Raw genomic sequence first — 12,001 nt, 5'->3', positions numbered from 1 at the left:
GAGAAAAGATGGCATCTGACATTTCTTGAATCATCCCCAAGTGCCAGGCAGTGTGCTGGGAGATTTCACAGACAGGCTGTCTGTAAATCCCCTAGAGGCAGGTGGAGGGGACTAGGCAATGACTAACATTTACCACACTCCTTCTCTGTTCCAGGCACTGTGATGGGTGCTCATCATGAGGTGGGCACTATAATGCCCACTTTACCCTTGAAGAAATAAGCTTGGAGAGGCAATGTGACTTATCTAATGTCCCACAGCAATAAAGTTTGTATGTAATTCAAAGCTGTTTGATTCCAGAACCCATAGACTGTCTTATCCCTTTCTGAACCTCTGCCTCCTTTTTCAGAATCTGGCCTGGAATTTAGTACCACACAAACACTTACATAAATAAATGTTTGCCAAATTGACACACAACCTACAGTGTTATTTGTGGGGAAACAGTTTCATTTCCTCTCTTCTTGTCCTAGCATCAGGAAATTCTGGGGCTATTAAGGTGATCCTAGGTTACCTCATGTACATCCTGCCCCACCTCTTAGAGGTTTGAATTCCTTCCGGGGCTTCCTTGCAAAGAAGTGGACTGGCCTCTGCTGGACAGAGAGGGCAAGCACCTTGGCTCAAGTCTAACAGCACCTGATCAGGGGATACAAGCTGGTCACCCTGGAGCTCTTCCACCATACCCCACCTCCCACCTTAAGAACGCCAGGGCAGAGCTCAGAATAAGACAGCTTGCAGATCCATGCTTAAACCCAGTGGTTCTCTCTGCAGCCAGCATTTAGCCCTGCAGCTGCCTGGGGCTTCAGGGCTGCCTGTCTCCAGGCTCTGTGAAAGTGGAGAACTTTTAAAGCCAGCGCTGTTCTATGGGTAATGGGGTCATCCTTCTCAGTTTTTTCAGTGAAAATGGGGACACTAAAATACTGAATCTCCTGGGCATGGTTGTGACAGTGCCTGGCACAATCCCTGGCACACAGTAGGTAGTTGGTCAGTGTTGCCGATGTCTTAACCTTTTTTTTCTGTCTGTGTCAATCTTTGTCTCTACCTTTACCTGTCTGGCCTTCACCTGATGTTTCCTTCTTGTGGTGTCTGTCTGTGCATCTTTGTCCGTACATCTGCCTGTCCGATGTCTGTCATGGGAGCTGGGGACAGAAACAGCCCCCCAACTCCTGCACACTCCAGCGGCGCCGCGGGGCAAGAGCGGGGCTGCCTGAGCCCGCGGAGCCACGCCAGGCCCCCAACTCCCCCAGAGCCCACCATGCACCAGGCCCCTCCGCCCCGGCAAGCGGCCCAAGCAGGCATCGGCAACGAAAGGACATTTTTAAAAACAAACCCGCAAAAGTAGGAAGAGAGAGGGACTTACCGTTCGCCGCGACCCCCAGGCTGGCGGAGCCACTTTTAACTAAGAATGAATTAGGGACAAACTCTTCCTCAGAGTCTGAGTCCGGGGTTGGCTGGGCCACACCGTTGCCTAGCAACCGCCTCTGGCTCTCATTGGCCGGAGGGGAGGGGGGCGGGGAGGGGGACTGCTCAATAGGGGTTGATGAAGCGGATGAACAATGCAAGGGAGCACCTGCGAACCACAAAGACAAACACAGACAGAAAAAATAATGAAAATTGATTTTGAGGCACACGGGGAGGGGGAGGGAGCAAAATAAAACACGCATCAACGGGAAGGAGGGGCTCCCAACGCGGGGATCTACTGCACACGTGGGCCGGGGGCGGGGCTGATGCCTCCGCAGGGCAAGTTGCTGCAAACTCCTTCTGAAGAGCTGGGGCCTCAGCGCAGGCTGGCAAATGGCAATCTCGGAAACACATGGAAAGCCTTTTCTGTTCTGCCTATTCTTCAAGACACACCTGAAAACCCAGGGTCTAGTCCTGACAGGGCCATGTGATCTATCAAACCGCTGCCCCTCTCTGAGCCTCAGTGGCCTCGCTGAGCCTCAGTGGCCTCGCTGATAAAAGCAGCAGTGGTGACTGGGTGATCCCTGACCCCCTATAAGCTGGCCATTCTGTGATGTCACCGAATTGAAATGATGTTCTTATTACTGAGATTTTACTCCGACCTGCCTGCAACAGGCCCTAGGCCTCGTAAAAAGGTAGTGAGAGCTGGAGAGAATGATCCAAGGCTTCACTCTACCTTTGGCAGTCTAGGATTTCAACACAGCAATGTTTTGTTTTTCTAAGAATCTCACACTTTATGATTCTTAAATTCTGACATTCTCCGGAACCTCCCTGAAAGCAAGACCCTTAGGAAATTTTGTTCATGTCTTTATATCCAGAATCTAACCTACTGCCTGGTACATTGTAGGCTTGTAGAAGTATTTGTTGACTAGTTTAATTCTAGGGGGTCTCACATACTAGGATTCTTAAGTTCTAATGTTCAAAGATGAGAACATTCTATAATTTTAGGACACTCACATTTCGTGTGTGAGTTCCAAGATGTTGTAAAACAGTTTGACCCCAAGTTTCTATCATGCCATGGTTCTAAAACCCCAGCTTTCTATAGTTATATAAGCAAACTCCCAACTCTTCAGAAGGAGGAGGCGATGGCTTGGGACAAGAACTTTGAGCTCAGACAATTTGCAGTCTTATCTGTGGCCAACCTTTCAACATGTGCAGTACATCGTCTACAAGAGAGGGAACATAAGCACAGACATATAAAAGTATACAGTACAAGACAATGCAACCACTTACAGCAAGGGCTGCTCATTTTCTCCCGCCTTGAGTGACAGAAGGTTTATAACATAGTCATATCTATCCAGCTTTTCAAACAGACTGAATCTTAGGAAAAATAACGCAGTCCCAGTGGGCCATCTTAACGTTCAGCGGGGCTCTAAGGGGGAGGTGGCACAGAGAGCGGCTGATTATTTGCAGGGTAGGGTGGGAAGCTTTTTGTGGTCTGTCCACACAAGAGCAGCCCGTAGGATTTTGCAGGTTCCATGACTCTTTTTTTCTGAGACAGAGTCTTACTCTGTCACCCAGGCTGGAGTGCAGTGGCACAATCTCGGTTCACTGCAACCTCCACCTCCCAGGTTCAAGTGATTCTCCTGCCTCTGCCTCACAAGCAGCTGGGACTACAGGCACCTGCCACCTGCCCGGCTAATTTTTTTTTTTTTTTTGTATTTTTAGTAGAGATGGGGTTTCACTATTTTGGCCAAGCTGGTCTTGAATGCCTGACCTTGTGATCCGCCCACCTCAGTCTCCCAAAGTGCTGGGGTTATAGGTGTGACCCACGACGCCCAGCCTTTTATTTTTTTTTTTCCTAGACGCGCACCACCACACCCAGCTAATTTTTGTATTTTTAGTAAAGGCGGGGTTTCACCATGTTGGCCAGGATGGTCTCAATCTCTTGACCTCTTGATACGCCCGCCTTGACCTCCCAAAGTGCTGGGATTACATGTGTGAGCCACTGTGCCTGGCCCCAGGTTCCATGACTCTTAAGGTTAACCCCTGAGCTTAACTTTGTGACATTTTACCGAATTGCTGTGTGTGCCATTTGGCTGGTTGATATTAGAAATTCAGCAAGAAGAATTGAAGCAGCAGAAATCACTGCCCAATGTACAACCTCTGGGTGGCTTCTTCCTCTGTGTTTTGGTCTCTTTACCTAAAAATTCAGGCTATGATTCACCGTACAATCTTTTAAGCCAGCATTCCCGATTTACCTTGAGAGCCTGCCTTCCCTGACACCACTGACCACCTGGTGCTAGAGGGTTGAACATTCCGCATTCCTTTCTCTGAATTAACCTTGTCTTCAGGTCTAATATATCTGCTCTGTTGTGTTTATATTTATCTGTATCTGTCTCCTACATGAAAGTATACAGTATATTCTTGGGGTACAGTGTATTTGTGGAGTGAGCTTTGGAGTTGAACAGAATTGGGGTTTGTATCACAGCCTCACCTCCTATTAGTTTTATGATATTAGGAAAAATACTTCCAGTTCCTCATTTGTAATTTTTTATTTATTTTTGACAGAGTCTCTGTCATCCAGGCTGGAGTGCAGTAGCGTGATCTCGGCTCACTGCAACCTCCACCTCCTGGGTTCAGGTGATTCTCCTGCCTCAGCCTCCCCAGTAGCTGGGATTTCAGGTGTGCATTACCATACCCAGCTAATTTTTGTATTTTTAGTAGAGATGGGGTTTCACCATTTTGGCCAGGCTGGTCCTGAACTCCTGACCTCAAATGATCTGCCTGTTTCAACCTCCCAAAGTGCTGGGATTACAGGCGTGAGTCACCACGCCTGGCCCCTCATTTGTAATTTGTCCACCTGACACCCCTACCTTTTATGTAGCTGCTATGAGGACTAAAGATCATGTATGTGAGTACACAATATGCATGAGCAAGTGGTTAGTGCTCACCAAATGTCTATTAAAGGTAACAAAACCACCCCACCAAGAACCCCATTCATGACTCCCGCTACGGTTCCAGTTTTGGAAAGATTCTGTCTACCAGGCCACATTTATTAAGCCAATATACATTCATTTCCTCATCTTTTATTAACCAAAGACACAATATAATCTTCAATCAGAGCTTCTGATGAGCTTGAGATAACCAGTCCCACACCACAGTGAGTTGTTAGAATTTCAGACAAAAATTAAGAAACACGATATGTTGTTTCAGGGTGTTTGTTACAGCCTCTTCCTGAGTAAATCTGTCAAGCTTTACGAAATAAATAGTTCCAGAACTAAGTAAATTGTTCCATCATAAACTTCAGGGGCCCTGGGATGAGAACGGCAGAATGGCACTGTGCCCTCCCAGGCCACATCCCTGTCTCTCCTTTCTCCCATGCATTCCCTGGTCTCTCCTCAGGCCTCTGGGTTGCTCTGAATATTCATAACTAACATACGGGAGCCGGTGCCAGGCAGAGTTTCTGTGAGGTACAGTTATTACTGGACACATGTTAATTTCCTTCCTCTTATTCATTGGCAACTTTGAATTTAAGTGATTTCCGAGGTAGGGTACACAGAACTATTTCCTAGGATGTAAGAAAATATTTTAACTCATGTATTTCAAAGTTCTATTTAGTATGTTTTTTAACGCATGTAATACAGGAGTGCTTGGAATATGTGTATGAAAATGCACTGCTGTACCAATTCAGCATGTACAGGAGCAAGGGAGGGTCACATTGAGAGTACGGGCTCTGGAGCCAGACTGCCTACATCTGAAATCCAGTTCCACTACTTGCCAATTCAGTGACCTTGGGTAAATTACTTCACCCTTTGCACCTCGGTTTCTACGCCTTTATAAAAGAAAATTAAAAAAAAAAGAGTGCCTACTAATTTCTGGGTTGCTCTGAGGACGAAAGAAATTAAAATAAGTAACATGTTGAGAACTGTGTGCGGCAGCCAGTAAATACCTATAATAAATGTTCGATGTTGCTATGCATAAATACGTACATGTAAAGTGAGGACTAGCTGTCTTCATCTTTTCTTTTTTATAAAACAGTGTATGATCACGAAAGTATGGCAAATCCTGTTTCATTCCACAAACATTTCCTAAACACTCAGTGATTGGGCTAGAAGGTGAGGGAGATACAATTAGGAAGCACAGCTGCAAGGGAGCTGGAAGGAGGGGAGGGATAAGTGCACAAGGAGGTCTCAGCAGGGCAGAGGTAGGACCTGTCAGAACAGAACCACAGCCCAGTTCAAGGAGCTGGGGGGCTCATTTCAACTGGAGGAACTGAGAAACACTTTACTGAGCCTTGGAGGATTTCAATGAGAAGAGATAGGAGCATTAGTATCTGTGGTAGAGGGAGGAATACGCTGGCCTAAAGCCTTCATCCTTCACCAGGTCTTTAGCAATCTGTCTCCCCACCTGACCCTTTACCTCCCAAGTCTCATTGTTACGATTAGCTTTTCCTTACCAAGTCCAGTGAGACTTGCTAAGACATGCTGGCCTGCTCTCATTTCCATGGACTCAGTGCTCTCTCTTTTGCCAAGTTTGCAGAGCTCTAGGCACTTTCTGCATTAAATCTATCTGAACAGCAATCTATGGAGCATAACCACAAAAGTTTTGCCTCTTAGCTTTTGCGCAAGCTTCTTCCTTCTCTCTGGGGCATTTCCTTTCCTCTTCCGTCCTCCTCACAACTACCACCCTATATGTCTCTTAGCTTCCACTCATCCTTAGGGTTTGACTTCATGACCTCCTCCCTCAAGAAGCTTTCTTGATGCTTCAAGCCTGCATTTGGCAACCCCACTAGGTGCTCCCACAACTCCCTGGACTCTCCCTGTTGCAACATTTCTCATCCTGAAGTATTTACTTGTCTGTGTCCACCCACTAGCTTGCCTTGCCATTGCCATATGTGCCTAGTGCAGTGTCATGCATGTAGAAAGCAGTAGTAAATATTTGTTAGATGAATAAAGGTAGACGGAAGGTAGGAAGGAAGGAGAGTACCTTGATTATGGCACAAAAGTCTATGTCAAGAGAGCAGTGATAAATGAGACAGAAGTGAGAACACTAGAAAAAGGAAATCAGACCTTAATTGGGGAGTCATGAAAATGTTTAAAGCAGGAAAGTGACCAGACCGGGACTGTACTGTAGAAGGATCTGCTCTCTAAACATAAGGCACTTACTCAGTCACCTAGATCTCCCTTCTAACTGGCTCAGCTCGGGCAGGATGTTGAAAATCCAGATGATCTTCTGAGCTTGCTTTTTGGGTGGGGCTCAGATGTACGTTTGTGTGGGCAAATAAGGATGCCTGATTCCATGGGACTGGGGTGTAGGTGTGCCTTCCCACATGTCCTGGTTATCAGCTGAAGGGAACCTGGCACTGCAGATTCTTCTACTGTGCCTGTGGTAAAAAAGAGTGGGATGCCTGAAATGAACCTCCTCACATCTGACTCCAACAACTAAGAGGACCAGTGAAGGGTACAGGGGAACCATCCGGGTTTCTAGAGAGGCGGTCTCCACGAGCCCAGCTCTGGCTTATAGGAGATGAAGATGAAAAAAGAAGGAAACAAAGTGAGTGATACAGTTTGGATATCTGTTCCCTCCAAATCTCATGTTGAAATGTGATCCGCAGTGTTGGAGGTGGTGCCTGGGGGGAAGTGTTGGATCACAGGGGTAGATCTTATGAATTACGTGGTGCCCTCCCCATGGAAATGAATGAGTTCTTGCTCTGTTAGTTCACTTGAGATCTGGTTGTTAAAGATTCTGGGACCTTCCCCCTCAGTCTGGTTCCCTATACTCATGCTCCCTCTCTTTCCAGGTGACACACATGCTCTCCCTTTGCCTTCTGCGATGAGTAAAAGTTTCCTGAGGCCTCACCAGAGGCCAAGCAGATGCTGGTGCTGTGCTTGTATAGCCTGTAGCACCACGACCCAAATAAACCTATTTTCTTTCGTTTGAGATGGGATCTCACTCTGTCACCCAGGTTGGAGTGTCGTAGAACAATCTTGGCTCACTGCAACCTCTGTCTCCTAGGCTCAAGCGATCCTCCCACCTTGGCCTCCTGAGTAGCTGGGAGCACAGGTATGTGCCACCATGCCTAGCTAATTTTTTGTATTTGAGGACAGATGAAGTTTTGGGGACAGACTGCTATTTTCTTTTTTTTTTTTTTTTTTTTTAATTTATTTATTATTATTATACTGTAAGTTGTAGGGTACATGTGCATAACGTGCAGGTTTGTTACATATGTATACTTGTGCCTTGTTGGTGTGCTGCACCCATCAACTCGTCATTTACATCAGGTATAACTCCCAATGCTATTTTCTTTATAAAGAAATTCCAGCCTAAGGAGTTCTTTTATAGCAATGCAAAACAGACTAACACAGTTAGGGAGTGCAGACACCTGTATGGTTGAGATTGGCAGAGGGGTGGGGCATTTACAGAGCTTCTCCTGGAGGCCAGGAACTGGCCCAGATTCTCCACAAGATCTTTTCCTTAAAACACTCTCAGTAGGAAAATTCATCTCCATTTTTCAGGTGAAGAAACAGAGGCTTAGAGAAGTGAAGTCAATTGTCTGTGGTCATAAGGCCCAGATGAGAACCCATAACTTCAATGCTGTTTCCAAGTGATGGTGAGAGTGAAATTCATCAGCTCTGGTTTGGATTTTCCACCAGGCATAGGGAAAGCGAAAGGCCTGTCTATCAGGGAAACACAGCTAAAGCAGAAAGACCATGAACTTCCTATTGGGCAAACCAAGGATCAAAGCCTAATGTGGCTGCTGGCTATGTGACCTTTGATAAGTCACTTTACTTCTGTTAGTGTTCATTTTCTCCTCAGAAAAGAAAAAAAAGTGACGATACCCACTGCAAACAGTTGCTGAAGGACTGGTGATCTTACGCTCACCAAGAGCCCAGCAGTCTGCTTGCTGATGGTAAAGGCTCAGCCAATATTGGTTTCCTCTGCCATCTCTCCAGCTGTAGATCTGTCATAGAGAGAACATGGTGGTTTTGGGAAAGAAGCAATAACAGATTTGCAAGCCTGCCAATTACACTTTTATCAATGTGTTAGTTGATGATATCAGAAAAAGGGGAAACGTGTTAGGGAAACTGTCCTAATACATACAGAGAACATAGGACAAGGGAATCCTAAGATGTGCAGAAACAATTTCCGTTACACCCTTGTGTGAATCGGTGATGATAACTTTCTCTTGCATTTGAAATCTAACCTATAAATAGAGCAAGCTAGTTGTCCAAGAAGAACATTCAACCATTCTGGATTCTTAGTGTATCTTTGGAATATTCATGAGACTAAAATTATGAGGGCTAGCTGATGAACAAGTTTATTACTCTGTCAAAAAGAAAGACCATTAACAAAATGTACTTTTTAACACTTTGCTCAGCAGTCCTGAGAAATCCATCTAAATGCCCAAACGGAATCTTACTGGTCTATGATAAAATCCCATCTAGTCTATGGTAGGAAAATTCACGTGAGCTTACACAATGGAAAAGTGTGAGTCCTCAACTGTAACATGAGCACTAGCTGTGGGCTGCAGGGAAGGCACTTTCCTCCCTGGATTATCGGAAGAGCGTCCTAATAACCTTTTAACTGGCAGCCCTGTAATTTAGAATCTTGTGTGTAAAACACTTAGCCCAACACACAGCCATTAGTCAATAAATGACACCTAGAAAGAAAACAAAATAAAATCCTTAGACCTAAGTAGGTACCTCATCTCAGTGGCACACTGCCCTGATGGATTCATCCTTTCCAGAAACATTTTAGTTTGTTCACCTAAAACCAAATGCATTCTTTTTCTTCTCATATGCTGGCCACAGGGCATTCAGTTGCTTCATTGAATAAGTGAAATTACACTCAGTTCTGAGCAGAGGATGGGGCACTGAAGAAAACTAAAGTCTCTTTCTGATAGAAAGGTCTGCGGCTCGTGGAGGGTCAGGAATTCTAATGCACTGGTATCATGCCCTGCTTTTTATTCCAGTGAGTTATGTTCTTCTCTACTGCTTGAATAGACTATCCTGCCAAAGACGGACCACGTATTGCTCACCTACGTGTTCTGGTCTTACTCAGAGTCTCAGCTCAGCAAAGAAAGACAGCTGGTTTCCCTAGTTATTTAAAATGGGTTGGAATCCGCTTTTGCAAAGCATTTCAAAGAACTGGAAATCTGAAAATCTAGACTGACTATTCATTCGGGTTTGTCAGTGACAGCCCCAATTTATAGCTGTTATCCTACATTAATTAATAATAGTTCCCCCTTTACTGTAAAAATGCCTTGATTTGGTCAATTAATTACATGGCTACCCTGTTTGAGGGCAGTGAAGTACAGATTCAGTTCCACATCACAGGCTGCAGTCTGTAGCAATGGAATAGTGGTCAAGATAGCTGGGTGCAGGTCAACAAAGCAGTCCAAGATCGTGGGCAAAGCAGCCCAAGATCCTTTCCTCTGTTAGATGGTTATTCTCTAAGGTTCCTTTATGGTCCAACAAAGGTAGCAGTAGCTGTAGTCTATACCTCAAGAGGTTGCTGTGAGGGTTAAAGGAGACTATGGAAAAAATGCAGGATATAAACGACTTAATTTACAATGGAGAGTCAGATTCCTCTAACATAGCAGATACTTAAAAATATTTATGGAACAAATAAATTTGTATAAATGCATAGGAAAAAAGATTGGTTGAAAATAAAAAAACCACATTAACAATGGTTATCACTGTTACAGGCAATTTAAAATTTTTAATATGCTTTTATAGCTTCAAAATTTTCTACATTTAGCATATATAGTTATTTTTATTTTTATTTATTTATTTAAAAAATTTATTTTAGAGATGAGGTCTCGCTGTGTTGCCCAGGCTAGAATGCAGTGGCTATCCACAGGCACAATCATAGGGTACTGTGGCCTTGAACTCCTGGACTCAGGTGATCCTTCTGACTCAGCCTCCTGAGTAGTTGTGATCATAGGTGTAAGCCAAGTTCTTTTTATACTTTTAAAGATTATTTTTAAAAACCTCATGAGCAAATGAAATAATAAATGTGAAAATATCTGGCATCTAGTAGGTATTCATAGATGTTGATTTTTAAGCTTTTTTTTTTTTTTTTTTTTAAGACAGAGTCTTGCTCTGTCACCACAACAGAGTGCAGTGGCACAATCTCGGCTCATTGCAACCTCTGTCTCCCAGGTTCAAGTGATTCTCCTGCCTCAGCCTCCAGCTGGGACTATAGGCAAGCACCACCATACCCAACTAATTTTTGTATTTTTAGTAGAGACGGGGTTTCACCATGTTGGCCAGGATGGTCTCAATCTCTTGACCTTATGATCTGCCCGCCTCGGCCTTCCAAAGTGCTGGATTACAGGCATAAGCCACCGTGTCTGGCCCCTTAAATAAGATTTTTATACATTAATATTAGTAGTATAATTTAGTATAAACTGATTTTTAAAATGTGAAAGCTTTTCAACTGAGCAATTCCACTTTTAGGAATTTATCCCTAAAATTAGGACATCTCAGAAGATTTACACTAAGGATATTTATCACAACATCATTTGTAATAGTAAAAAGTAAAACATTTTAAAAATGTTAAAAAGGAAAAACATCCTTAATGTTAAAAAGTAAATGCTTACTTGTGTAATGAAGGGATAATGCTGATATTACACAGATATTATAAGATATGTTTGTAAAGAATATTAAGCGATGTGGGAAACAGGATATAAAAAGAGTTTTATGCAAAACTGTGTAAAAAGTAATTCTGACTTTTGTTCAATTGTGTATGGGTGCAATCTGTACAAAAATGTTAAGACCAGTTATCTTAGGGCAGTATATTAGAAATAATTGTTTTCCTGATTTTTAAAATATATTCTAATTTTTTCAAGTAACACATGTGACTATGAGATTTTTTAAAAAAGCAATAAATGCTATTTTTAACAGAATTAGACACACATACAGAAAAGTTAGCCATGATGACAGTTTCTCCCTTGGGTCCCTAACGGGAGGAGCTCAGCAGACCCACAGCCTCCCAGGGCTTTTCCAGCCTATTCAATCTTGTGGGTCTTACTCCCCTGGCCTGGCAGCTCACAGTAAGTCAACTCTCCTTGACAATGGTTATTTTCAGGAGCGGGTCCCGGGCCATTTGTCTCTGTGAGTTATGTTGGAAAAATGGTCTTTAAAAAACAGGACGCAGTAAATTTCTCAGGCTCGTCATTTGATCTCCAGCTTTCCTCCTCACAGGTTTCTTGGAGACTTAAAAATCTTTTTTTTAAAAAGTGTTTGCCAGGAACAGACCTGTTTCACCCGCCTGCCTGGGCAGCTGGTCTCCTGAACACCGAGAAGAGAGCCCCTTAGGTTTCTCTGGTCTTCACACAGGGATGGCCTGCCAGCTAGTCTGCTTGTTTGACACAGGTATATTCGATGAGGACTTTCATTGAGTTTTTAAACATATCAGGCTTATTGACGCATAATTCACATACCATACAGGCCACTCATCTAAAGTGTTCAATCCAATGGGTTCTAGTATATTCGCAGAGTATTGCAACCATCACCATAATCCATTTTAGAACATTTCATCACCCTAAAGAGAAACTCCACACTCATTAGCAGTCACTCCCTATTGTCCTCCAATTCCC

The 12,001-nt window shown here is 43.9% G+C and overlaps 1 protein-coding gene across 12 annotated transcripts in view; it reads right to left on the bottom strand.

The window, feature by feature from the left end:
* Positions 1-12,001, bottom strand: part of TENM4 (teneurin transmembrane protein 4) — a 788,706-nt gene that overhangs the window by 307,339 nt on the left and 469,366 nt on the right. For 9 of the 12 annotated variants that reach the window (XM_017949237.3, XM_017949235.3, XM_017949236.3 and 6 more), the window contains one exon: positions 1,355-1,564. The exons of the other annotated variants lie outside the window; for them this stretch is intronic. In XM_017949237.3, coding sequence (XP_017804726.1) covers positions 1,355-1,564 — 210 coding nt within the window. The remainder of the gene's footprint in view (positions 1-1,354; positions 1,565-12,001) is intronic. 12 annotated transcript variants of the gene reach the window in all.

The sequence above is a fragment of the Papio anubis genome, chromosome 12, assembly GCF_008728515.1.
Source record: "Papio anubis isolate 15944 chromosome 12, Panubis1.0, whole genome shotgun sequence".
In the NCBI taxonomy this organism is placed as follows: domain Eukaryota; kingdom Metazoa; phylum Chordata; class Mammalia; order Primates; family Cercopithecidae; genus Papio; species Papio anubis.
This window is presented reverse-complemented; position numbering and strand designations above follow the sequence as displayed.